At 41.9% G+C, this 11,334-nt stretch overlaps 1 protein-coding gene across 1 annotated transcript; it reads right to left on the bottom strand.

The window, feature by feature from the left end:
• Window positions 1-288: 288 nt before the first annotated feature.
• Window positions 289-1,113, bottom strand: LOC139730739 (uncharacterized). Its single transcript, XM_071641603.1, has one exon. It carries the CDS (start codon window positions 1,111-1,113, stop codon window positions 289-291), a length of 825 nt encoding a protein of 274 aa, XP_071497704.1.
• Between the last annotated feature and the right edge of the window lie 10,221 nt (window positions 1,114-11,334).

Here is an 11,334-nt window from a genome sequence, read left to right as displayed (position 1 = left end):
TCATCTTGGGATGCTATCTGTTGAGATTGGTAACTTGTCTACTGTCCACACTGTGTTCATTTCGATGACCTCGGAACCATCAGTTCCTGTAACTGCAAAGCTTACCTCACTCTCCTGTCTCTCATGATTTTGTTTGATAATTGTGGAGAGCGTAAACTTCTTCACTCGTCCATGCAGGCCTAATTCATTTGCGAGACTCTTCTCGCACAAGGACACATCACTTCCGTCATCCAACGGAGCCCATGTATCAATCTGTTTACCGTTTCCCAACACTCAGACTGGGATGACTCATAGACACACTTTAGTGGATGTGACAGTGGACAAATTGGTCCCAGACGGCTTCTTGGTCTTTGGCTCTTTGTCACCGGCCTTGATGGGGGAAGTTTTTGACTGCTCCTTGTTTGTTGGTGGTGTAAAGTGAAGGAGGGTGTGATGTTTCTTCCCACCTCCTTCGACCTCACGTGCAGGTTTGCCTCTGCATGCCTGTGCAAAATGCCACGGCCTTAGGCCGTTGTCGCACAGTCTGCTCTTGCGAACGATTCCAGTCTTTTCCTTGTGTGCCTTTTTAGCGAATTGTTGGCATTCAGAAAGCTTGTGTTTTCCATCACAACATTGGCATTTCCACTGCTGTTCTTGACCTCCTTGCCCTTGTGTAGAGAATGCTGTCTTACCTCGACATGCTGACCCTTGCGGGCTCCTTTGACTGAGTGGGCGAGGGGAATCTTTCTTACCAATGTTCTTGCCAAACATGGTGTTAGCTTCCTCTGCAGCCTTCTCAACAAACTCAGTGAAGTGGCCAAAGTGTGGTTCCATATCGGACATGATGAGATCTTGTGCTCTTTCCGCCCACTTTCCTTGTAGATGAATGGGCAGGAGTTGTTGAACTTTCAGCAGGGTGTCTCTTGCGTTCAGATCAGCCATGTAGCCCATCTGTAGGGCGATCTGACACTTTCTCATCTCCCTGCCAAGATCTGCCATGCCCCTTGCATCATTTGGCTTTACTTGTGGTCTTCCCAAAACCTTCCTTATCAGTGCATGAGTAATGACATGGGGCTGGCTGAACTGTTGGGCCAGAATTTGCCGTGCTTTGTTGGACCCATCACACGGATGCATCAAGATACAACATTCAATTACTTTCTTAGCCTTGCGTAGGCACAGTTGCGACAAATACATTAGTTTCGTCCTATCAAATGCATTACTGAAATTCCAATAATTAATTGGATCACCATCAAATTTGACCATTTCTGGTTTGGGCATGTTGACTGCCATAGGCAGTGCATCACACAATTGGTTTGCATTTACACCCCCTTTGTTACTCACTGACTGAGCATGATACGTACGTACGTACTTGGGTTTTCATGTACACCTTTGTTTTCCTCCCAAATGGGAGCATTTGGATTGAGATTACTCGTGATTTCAACATTAGGCTTGACTTCAGGCACTCTGTCTTGTGCTTTACCTTATGTTGCATTTACATTTACATTCACACCTTGGGATCTAGTCTTGCCTACATCCATTTCTCCATGTACGCAACTTCTTCTGTCTTTCTCTACACTGCTTACCTCCATATGTTCCTCCAGCAATTTTGCCTCTGCCTCTGCATTAACAATTTCATTTATCAATTTCAAGATTTGCTAACTGTTCGTCTAATTTCAACTGTTCCCGTTTGATTTCTTGAGCCTTCGTCAGTTGCTGTTTCTTCAGATGTGCCAGCTCCGCCTTCACCTTCGCGTCCCTCAGTCTAGCAGATGATGACATCAATCGGCTGCTCCTTGTTGATACCCTCGATGACTTCAGGGAGATTCAGTCATCTTGCCTGCTTCTACGTGTTGTGGATTTTCTCGTACTTCGTCCATCCATTCCTTTACTCTGGTGTCAAATTCTAGCTTGTTTGCCAGGTGGGACTCGAACTGTTTGTTAGCTTCAGCTGCACTGTTTTTGTCAAATGTCACGAAATAATCTTTGAACTTTCTTTCGTAGAAGAGGAATGTTCCTTTAAGCTGGCTGTGCTTTCTCTGCACTTGAGCGATGCTTGAGGAATCAAGCACGAGAGTCTCAATCTCTTTATATTTCTTAAAGAGATTGCCGGTGTATCCTTGACACGAACGGCGCAGCTCTTCGGTGGTAAATTGCTTGCTAGAATCCTGCTGGACTTCTTCCGGTTGACCTTCATGTGGAACGCTCTGAGTTTCTCCCTCAGCCGAGACATCATGTAAAGTTGCTTGCAATTTCTCCATTCCATTCTGAATTTCCTCACAGTAGTACACAAACAGTTGTAAACTTTTATGTAACCTCTGTTATATAAGCTCCTAACTGCGGGGTTAATCACTGCGCAAATGCGTCAACAACAATAAATCGATCAACGCACATAATCTCGTTGAACTTCGATTCGTGTTATTCAGCATCAAATGATGATCTGATGATCAACTTCATACACAAATGACAATGATGCTGCTACAGTATAAACTTCGATTGACAGTTATGCAATGTGATGTGACATAGCTTCACACAAACGGTTTTACTGGTAGTGCTGACACGACTTGACACAACGATGCATTTGACGTGACGCAATTCGTCGTGACGACGTAATACGATGTGACGTTTGACGGCATCCTCCCACGATTTAGCAAGTGTCTCATCCCCCCTTTGGGCCTTGCCAAATTCTTTATTGGATGCCAGGAGCATTGTTTCAGATACGTGTACGTGGAGGGGCTTCAGAGGTTTTCCCTCCTGGCCTTCTGCCGGGTGCTCTAACCCCCACTATGTTCCCCAGGGTGAGGTCATATAGCAGCTTGCGCATAACTAGCTCATTTACCTCCCTTTCGTAATAAGGGGTGTCTATCGCAATGTGCGCGACCAGCACTTTACGCACTATCCTGTCGAGCAACACACACCTCTGTATCTTGCCCAGCAGTTGCCCTGGTGATATCAAACTTTCTCTGACAACCACTGCTACAGCCACTATCACCTAGTACTGAGGCTTCATGCCCCAAAACCACTCCCTTAGCTACAGGTGTGTTCCCAGTGGTCCTTGATCTGGTTGCATTCACTACTGGCAGCTCCTAACCTGATGCTAATTTAACATGTGTGCAGGGGTTACGTGGTTCATCGTATTTGACGAGGGATGCATGTATAGACATGCAGCCCCTGACTCAGCATTCCCTGTGTTATCTGCTTCAGCCTTTGTGTCGGTTTGTTTTAGCTGTAGCCCAGCTGCTCGGTTGAATATGTCCTCATTACCTTTTGCTCAGCACTCTTTCGAGATATGTCACAGCTTTCCACAATTGTAGCATGTAGGGGAGACCCCTGCACTGACTCCATTTTTGTTTTGGATCTGAGGGTTTTGTTTTTGTTGGGAGTCTGGCATTGGTGAGCTTCGCTTTGAGTCAGGCTTTAAGTTGGGATGGGCCTCATTGTTCTGTTGGGCCAGTGTGACCAGACCCTCCAGCCCATTTGGCTATTTCTCTTTAATGAAAAGTTTAATTTCCTTTGCACAAATGCTATACATCTGCTCAATGATAAACAACTTGCAAAGTCTCTTAAAGCTCTGATCAACTCCTGCCAACTCAACCCATCTGAACAAATACCTTCTCAGTCATTCTGAAAACTGGCTGTAGGTCTCGCCCTTTTCTGGTGGAGATACCCGGAATTTCCCCCTTAACCCTTCTTCGGTGAGTTCATACCTATGAAGCAGTGTGCTTTTGAGTTTATCGTAGTCATGGATATCCTCACTAGGCAAACGTGTATACTCTTTCAGAGCTTCCCTGTCAGAAGGGTACTAAGTGGAAGTGACTATTCCTCTCTTTCCCACCCCGAGCTCTGAGCATAATGCTCAAACCGACACAAAAAACAAATCCATGTCATCATGCTTGTCGTTAAACATAGGTAACCTTTGCACTCCTACCGAACTTGATCTGTCTGCTCATGTTTTGCCTTCGGTAGCTATCTTTAGTTCGATCTCTTTGAGAGTCTTTTGGTATTCTCTTTTTTTTGTCACTAATCTCTTACCCTATCTCTTGCATCAACTTCCTTTTGCCGCTCCTCCCGAGCGAATTTCTACAGATCCTCTACTGAAAGGCCTACCTCTTCAAGATACTAATTTCAAGATATGGTTTCAGATCCATTTGGAAAATGTTGACCCGAAAATACCAAAGTATTATAAACTCGAGCTGCAACCAGTAGGAAAGCTTTTACCAGTTTATAATGTATTGTTCTTGCAATATTGTAAGGGGGTTTTATAGAATGAATGTCATTTGTAAGGATGGTTCATCCTCACCCCAAATACATAATTTTATCCAAATGGATATAATTCACCAAAGCATTGATCAAACCGAATGTGTCTGCGTCAAGGCGGGGACAAGGACAATGCAGTATATATTGAAATATATTGTGGCCTCCTTGGTGTTGAGATTTATTGAAGCTTAAGCCTTAGAGCAGCCAGTTTGCTCTTTTTGCATCACAAAAAAGATAAAAAAGAACAGACCTACAAATAATGGACAGATGTAAGAATGTACCGGCTTACATAATTTTGCTCTGATATTCAGTTGCGCAAATTTAATGCACCCAAAAATAGTCCTCGCGGTTGCAAAACTTAACAACATGTTAGCTGGCATGCCGCGTTGGAGCTCTCAGTTCATGAGAGTCCATAGATGACCGGATGACTGTCTCTGCAACGAGTTGATTTACGAGGGGGGGGGGGGGGTAGTGTCTCCTTCCAGTACGTAGGTAGTTCGACGGAAAATGGATTTCAATGCAGAAACATTTACAAACGCAGTGTTCTTTTTAACACATTAAGACCACATGTCAGATACGCTACCAAATGTAGCATCTTAGAAAATCTTGGATAGTCTGCTTAATTCTTGCTGTAAAGTGGCAATACTTATGTAAAGCTACAAGCTTAAACATGACCAACGATCATGGATACATTTTAGAGTCAGCCTTGATCTTATCTGTAACAAAAATGATCGTTATTTATAAAGTGAGGACTAAATAAAAGTCAAGAGCATACATAAATTTCGGCTTGACAAATCTTACCCGAAATGGAGTTTCCACCTGCAGTTCACTCATATCAGTAATCGCATTGATTTTGCATGAAAGGTTATGAATAGGTATTACACTTGTGATTACAAACAAATGGCACGTAATATTTCTGCCAGATTAAATAAACTTTGGATCAAAAGAAGAATAGTTTATGGTAACGTATCTGACGCATTAGACATACAATTTCAGACCCAACACCAATCATGCCAAAATTTGCATTTTAACTTGTAAAACCATCACAATATGACTGTTTTCGTAAAAACATCGCACTTCTAACCGTGAAGAACGATCTCGTCATAGGTATGCGATTATATATTTCTTCATGTGACTTTGAGATATACATAAAATAATAATTAAAAAAAACACAAACCAGCAATATTTTCTCTTGTACAGTTGTGAAATTTTGCATAATAATGCGGGAGATGGGAAAATGAAGTTGGATAAGATTTTCAAGCAAATAATATACATAAGTTCCTTTTTTAGCTCACCTGAGCCAAAGGCTCAAGTGAGCTATTGCGATCGCCCTTCGTCCGGCGTCCGTCGTGCGTCGTGCGTCGTCCGTCGTCCGTCGTCCGTCGTCCGTCGTCCGTCGTCCGTCGTGCGTCGTGCGTAAACTTTTTACATTTTCATCTTCTTCTTGAAAACCCCAAGACCGATTTTCATCAAACTTGGCAGGTAGCATCCCTAGGGGGTTAGGAACTCAATTTGTTAAAATGGGCACCATGCCCCACCCAGGGGGCCCCCAGGGGGGCCCAAACCCCCCAAAATTAAGGAATCTGTAAAAATCTTCTTCTCTAGAACCAGAAGTGATAGAGCTAAGTTAATACTATGAGTTAGTACATTGATGACTGTAGTTTCAAGTTTGTTCATGGCAGAATCAGGGGTGCCCCCCTTGGGACCCAGGGGAGGGGGGTGGGGAAGGGTTCTAATGGGGCCTAAATTGTACATTTTCATCTTCTTCTTGAGAACCCCATGACCCATTTTCACCAAACTTGGCAGGTAGCATCCCTAGGGGGTTAGGAACTCAATTTGTTAAAATGGGCACCATGCCCCACCCAGGGGGCCCTCAGGGGGCCCAAGCCCCCCAAAATTAAGGATTCTGCAAAAATCTTCTTCTCTAGAACCAGAAGTGATAGTGCTTAGTTAATACTATGAGTTAGTACATTGATGACTGTAGTTTCAAGTTTGTTCATGGCAGAATCAGGGATGCCCCCCTTGGGACCCAGGGGAGGGGGTGAGGAGGGGTCCTAATGGGGCCTAAATTGTACATTTTTATCGTCTTCTTGAGAACCCCATGACCCATTTTCACCAAACTTGGCAGGTAGCATCCCTAGGGGGTTAGGATCTCAATTTGTTAAAGTGGGCACCATGCCCCACCCAGGGGGCCCCCAGGGGTCCCAAACCCCCCAAATGAAGGAATCTTTATAAATCTTCTCTAGAATCAGAAGTTATAGAGCTGAGATAATACTATGAGTGATTACATTAATGACTGTAGTTTCAAGTTTGTTCATAGGAGATCCAGGGGTGCCCCTCTTGGGTAGGGGGGGGGGTGGTTGGAAGGGTCCAAATGGGGGCCTGAATTGTACATTTTCATCTTCTTCCTGAAAACCTCATGATGGATTTTTGTCAAACTTGGCAGGTAGCATCCCTAGGGGGTCAGGATCTCAATTTATCAAAATGGGCACCATGCCCCACCCAGAGGGCCCCAGGGGGCCCCAATCCCCCCAAATTAAGGAATCTTCAAAAAAATTGGGCCTTTATTGTACATTTTCATCTTCTACTTGAGAATGCCTGGTCAAATTTTGGTAGAGCTGTGAATAATTTAGGTTAGTGACTGCGTGAAAGGTGAACTTGCAATACTCAGGTGAGCGCTAGACCCGCGGGTCTCTTGTTTATTGTTCCTGTCTATAATGATTTTTTTCCTCAAGAATTAAGAAATGATGGCAACGTATCTGACAAAGCATTTAGTTCATTAACACATCAAATTAACATCAAGCAATGAACTATATTTACATCAAACCCTGTTCAATCAAAAAAATATGTGATCCAAAACACCTGACGCATAACGTGCGACATCAAAATTCTAGTCGTTTTCAGAGCATAATGAGAATAAGGGAGTGCTCTTGAATTAACCATATTTAAACTGAGCGCATTTGATATAATATGTAAAATTACAATGGACAAAAGTTGACCGTTCATGTACAACATAAGGCAAGTAACAGACTTCAGTCTTTAAAATCCTTCTGATTGAGTTTACAGGCATAACATTATTCTGATACAAACAGGAAGAAAATAAAAAGGATTTGTACCGTACCTGGCGTCAATTTTTGTAGATGCCACAATTTAGTACAGTACTGGTTTAGATGGGATTCACATTTTAACGTATTGCAAGATAATATTTAAGAGCATACAAGTCTACGAGGAATTAAAAGTTTATTTGATGAAAGTCGGTTTTTAAATGTCTGGGATATACAAAACAAAGTAAACGAAAGAGGTTGTAATAAAAGTAAATGAGCCGTCACATTTTGTTAGAACTTCTTTCTTTCACTTTATTTTGGATATCTCGGCCATTTCTAGACCATTTCATTATATAAACGTTTAATTTCCCTTTAGAATGTTATGCTCTTTAATATGTTATATGAGTATAATTTCAGGTTATCTTGCAAGAAGTTAAAACCTAGCTGAACCCTCATACAAACCAGAACTGTACTACCATCACTAGTTACATGACTTTTCACTGCGATACTGAAACGTCCTCTTGTCTTGCTGGTAATTAATCTTACTAGAGAGTATTGGTTGTTGAGAACATCATGACATATATTTTTCTTAACTTATTTAAGTCATGTTATGTTGTAAGTATTGTAACTGGAAATTGTACTTAGTTCTTATGTTTCCATCAGTGCTCTACATGACCATACTTTTCGGTACAATATGCCACGATTATGATTGAAAACATCACCTTATGAATGTGCATGTAAAATTGTATACTGGTATAATAGTTGTACTAGTATTTCACAGAATCAATATAATTTCTTTGCCTTGAAAGGTTTGAATATTAATGAAGCAAGATGAACATTATGAAATAAACAAATCGCTATATTTACGCAGTCTTTAAATTGTGTATTTTCGTTGAAATACTTGATTTTCATTCATTCTTTCTGCCGTCATTGAAATACTTTTAAAAATATCTAGTTGATGCAGTGAGTTTCATTGGGTACCCAGTCTTTGATAATATATACAAGCCGTAAAGAGTCGCAGTTATCATTGCTCACATGACCGTACTTTTAGGTACAAATGCCATGATTATAATTGAAATCATCACCTTATGAATGTACATGTATACTGGTTTAATATTTGTACTAAAATTCACAGACTTAATACAGTTTCTTTGCCTTGAAAGGTTTGAATAAATGAAATAAGATGCACATCATGAAATAAACAAATCGCTACATTTACGTAGTCTTTAATTTGTGTGCTTTCGTTAAAATGCTTCATTTTCATTGTTTCTTTCTGCCGTCAATGAAATACTTTTAAAATTATCTAGTTGATGCAATGATTTTTATTGGGTACTCGGCCTTTAATGATATATATACCGGCCGTAAAGAGTCCCAGCCAACACTTGTTCGTAAGTACACAAGTGTTCAAACAGAGTACCGTTATATGCATTAAGACGGATGTGACTCAATGTCATTAATTTAATGGGTGTGTTTCCTTGCAGCACTAGCCAATTCTTCGATTAGAAATAATTGTCCGGCGTTTCGCTGTCCCGCTAACTCCATCACAGACGTTTTTGCCATGACCATTCGAAGTAGTCCCAGCTCGCGCCTACGCCGAAGATATCACTGTGTCGGCACAGAGTGCTGAAGATGAACCGATTACGGTATTGGGAGGATGGACTATCCGTCAAGTAATGGATGCTTTCCAAGTTCGGAATGTGTTCTCTCAGACGGGGAACGAGCTTCTTCAGGATGGCCACAACAGTCTTCGCATTATGGTCACCAACATCAGATACAAATACGAAGCTCTTGTGCTGTAGCTGCTAGCTCACCTGCATCTTTGTAGTATGTGACGACCGGATGAAGCGTTATACTGGTGCCATTCCAATATTCGCTTTGAATTTCTTCTGCATTCTGGCAGACAAAATTCTCGGCGAAGAAGTCCATCTGAAAAATTGCATCATGTTGTGGCAACCGTTCCTTCAAGTCGGCCAGTGCCTTGTACTGGGCACGAACCCTCTCTAGGTGAGAGGGGAATGATGCATAGTCGTTTCTCATCGGTTCGACGAACTCTGCGCGGCACTTCTTCACCCTCTGAATATGCATTTTTTTTTTTTTTTTTTGGCCATTGACGTCAATCTTCAGCCATGATTCATATTCTACTTCTTGATTTGAGACAGCAGTTCAGTCATCTGATTGTTACTGACAGTCGTGGCTGTTGTTTCGGGATTTGGAGAAATGTCTGCACCCAGGTCATGTATGCTCTTCAGTTTGAATGCCATATTCTAATGGATCGTACAAAGGCAGGTTTTTCTGGACAGAACTGACGTCAGTTTCACGTGCGATGGTCGAAACTTGCAGAATTTCGAAAATTAAACTTTTACACCAGGATTATCGCAGCAAAACTTGTCGTAAGTATTGCGCAAGTAATCAGGCAGTATGCGATTCTAAACATTCTTGGTGGCATCCTTCTTGCCAGGCATACATCGGCTGACGTCTTCTCTTTCGAGGAAAGAAGCAATTCTCTTCTGAACGGCAGTCGTCATGCGTGCTCGCAGGCATCGACCTTTGGATAAGGTTGATCGACTAATCCCTGTCTTTTTGTGGAGCACTCAGATGCATCGGTACTTCTTAACTATCTTCCCCGATATGGTATCTAACAAAGTCCTCCTCTGTTCTTGTTTCGTAGTGTCCTTTCGTTTAGATCTAATTTGATCAGTCAGGACGTTGGCAAACAAAAGCTTCTTGCGCACTGCTCGTGACAAATCATGTTGGTCAAGACCAGCGTCTCGTAGCTCCGACCTTGTCTCAGTTCTGGTAGTCATGGCTGCCGGCAGACGAGTGGGAGATGAGCCTTGGGAATTGTTAGAGAGCCTCTGTAATCTTTTTTGGAGCTTTTTCACTTGTTTTCAGCTCGGTGTTTTTGGCGGTGATATCATTCATTTGCTTTTGTTTGTCTCTCAGAGCTTTTGACCTTTTTTGTTGCTGTCTCTCTTTGGAAACGCGTAAACTGGACATGCAAACAACTAGCTGACTTTGAATTTCGTGTCGGCCTTCTGTGAACTTTTGGTTCTGAAGATGTACAGGGCACCCCAATTAATGAGTGTTTTTTTTTTCTTTTCTCAGTACTTTCTTGAGTATTGTCTAGCCTATCGCCGCTTCGCCTTCAGCTTCGACGCATCTCGCTCAGCAACAGGAACACGATAATGACGTCGCCGTCGCTTTTTCTCCAGAAATTTGGGATCATTCTTTTTTCTTTTCCTGTACTCCTTTTGGATTTCCGCTCGTGTTTTTCTCATATTCTGACAAATTTGGCAGAAAAGAGGGAATATCTAACAGAAGTTGAGTAGAAACATAGACGAATATATTTCACAGACAAACCTCTGTATACATGCTGCAGTCACGCACGACAATATTGAGTAATACATATCTCATCAGATAGGTTACCATCCTGATCAGCAGAGAAAGCGAGAAAAGAAAGGAGAGAGAAAATAGAGAAAGCATCAGGGTGTTAATGTACTTTCCTATATCAACACGATTATTTTGTGGAATGGACTATAATATGAAAAATAAATATCTTGTCAGATACGTTACTAATCTGATCAGATACGTCACTGTATCTAGTTCGGTTAAGTTAAGAAATGTATGCACGCTATCACTTCAAGGTATAAGCGGTAGTACAGATGCTGTCCATAAGTACGAACTTACATTAAATTGATCAATCCATCCCGTATCAATACACTCTTAATATCACGTCAGTTAAAACCATCCACAGCTCCAACATAAATCATTCGAGGGATACTCAACTACACGTGAATGGAAACTAGCATACGCACGAGGATGTCATTTACTCTTCAATGAGCTCTGCACGTGGATCGACCGAAAGCCGTCATGCTTGCAAGAAGTAGAGCACGAGGTCAAAAGGTTAGATCCATACGCAAATGCACGTCGCGGTTTACCTTGTATATAATTGTTTCGTATTATTGGTAACGTATCTGATGGTAACGTATCTGATGTGCCGTTACCATTCTCACGCTCTATTCACAAAAATCATAATTTTCTTACTCGATTTCTGTCG

Source organism: Diadema antillarum, unplaced genomic scaffold, assembly GCF_040938485.1.
Source record: "Diadema antillarum isolate AM-2024a unplaced genomic scaffold, OU_Dant_1.0 seq00000331_RagTag, whole genome shotgun sequence".
Classification (NCBI taxonomy): Eukaryota; Metazoa; Echinodermata; class Echinoidea; order Diadematoida; family Diadematidae; genus Diadema; species Diadema antillarum.
Note: the sequence above shows the minus strand (reverse complement) of the source record. Positions and strands in the feature narration are given on the sequence as shown.

What these genes read in the sequence shown, in the direction of transcription:
- LOC139730739 (XM_071641603.1), bottom strand. Translation starts at nt 1,113, where the DNA reads ATGCATCCGTGTGATGGGTCCAACAAAGCACGGCAAATTCTGGCCCAA.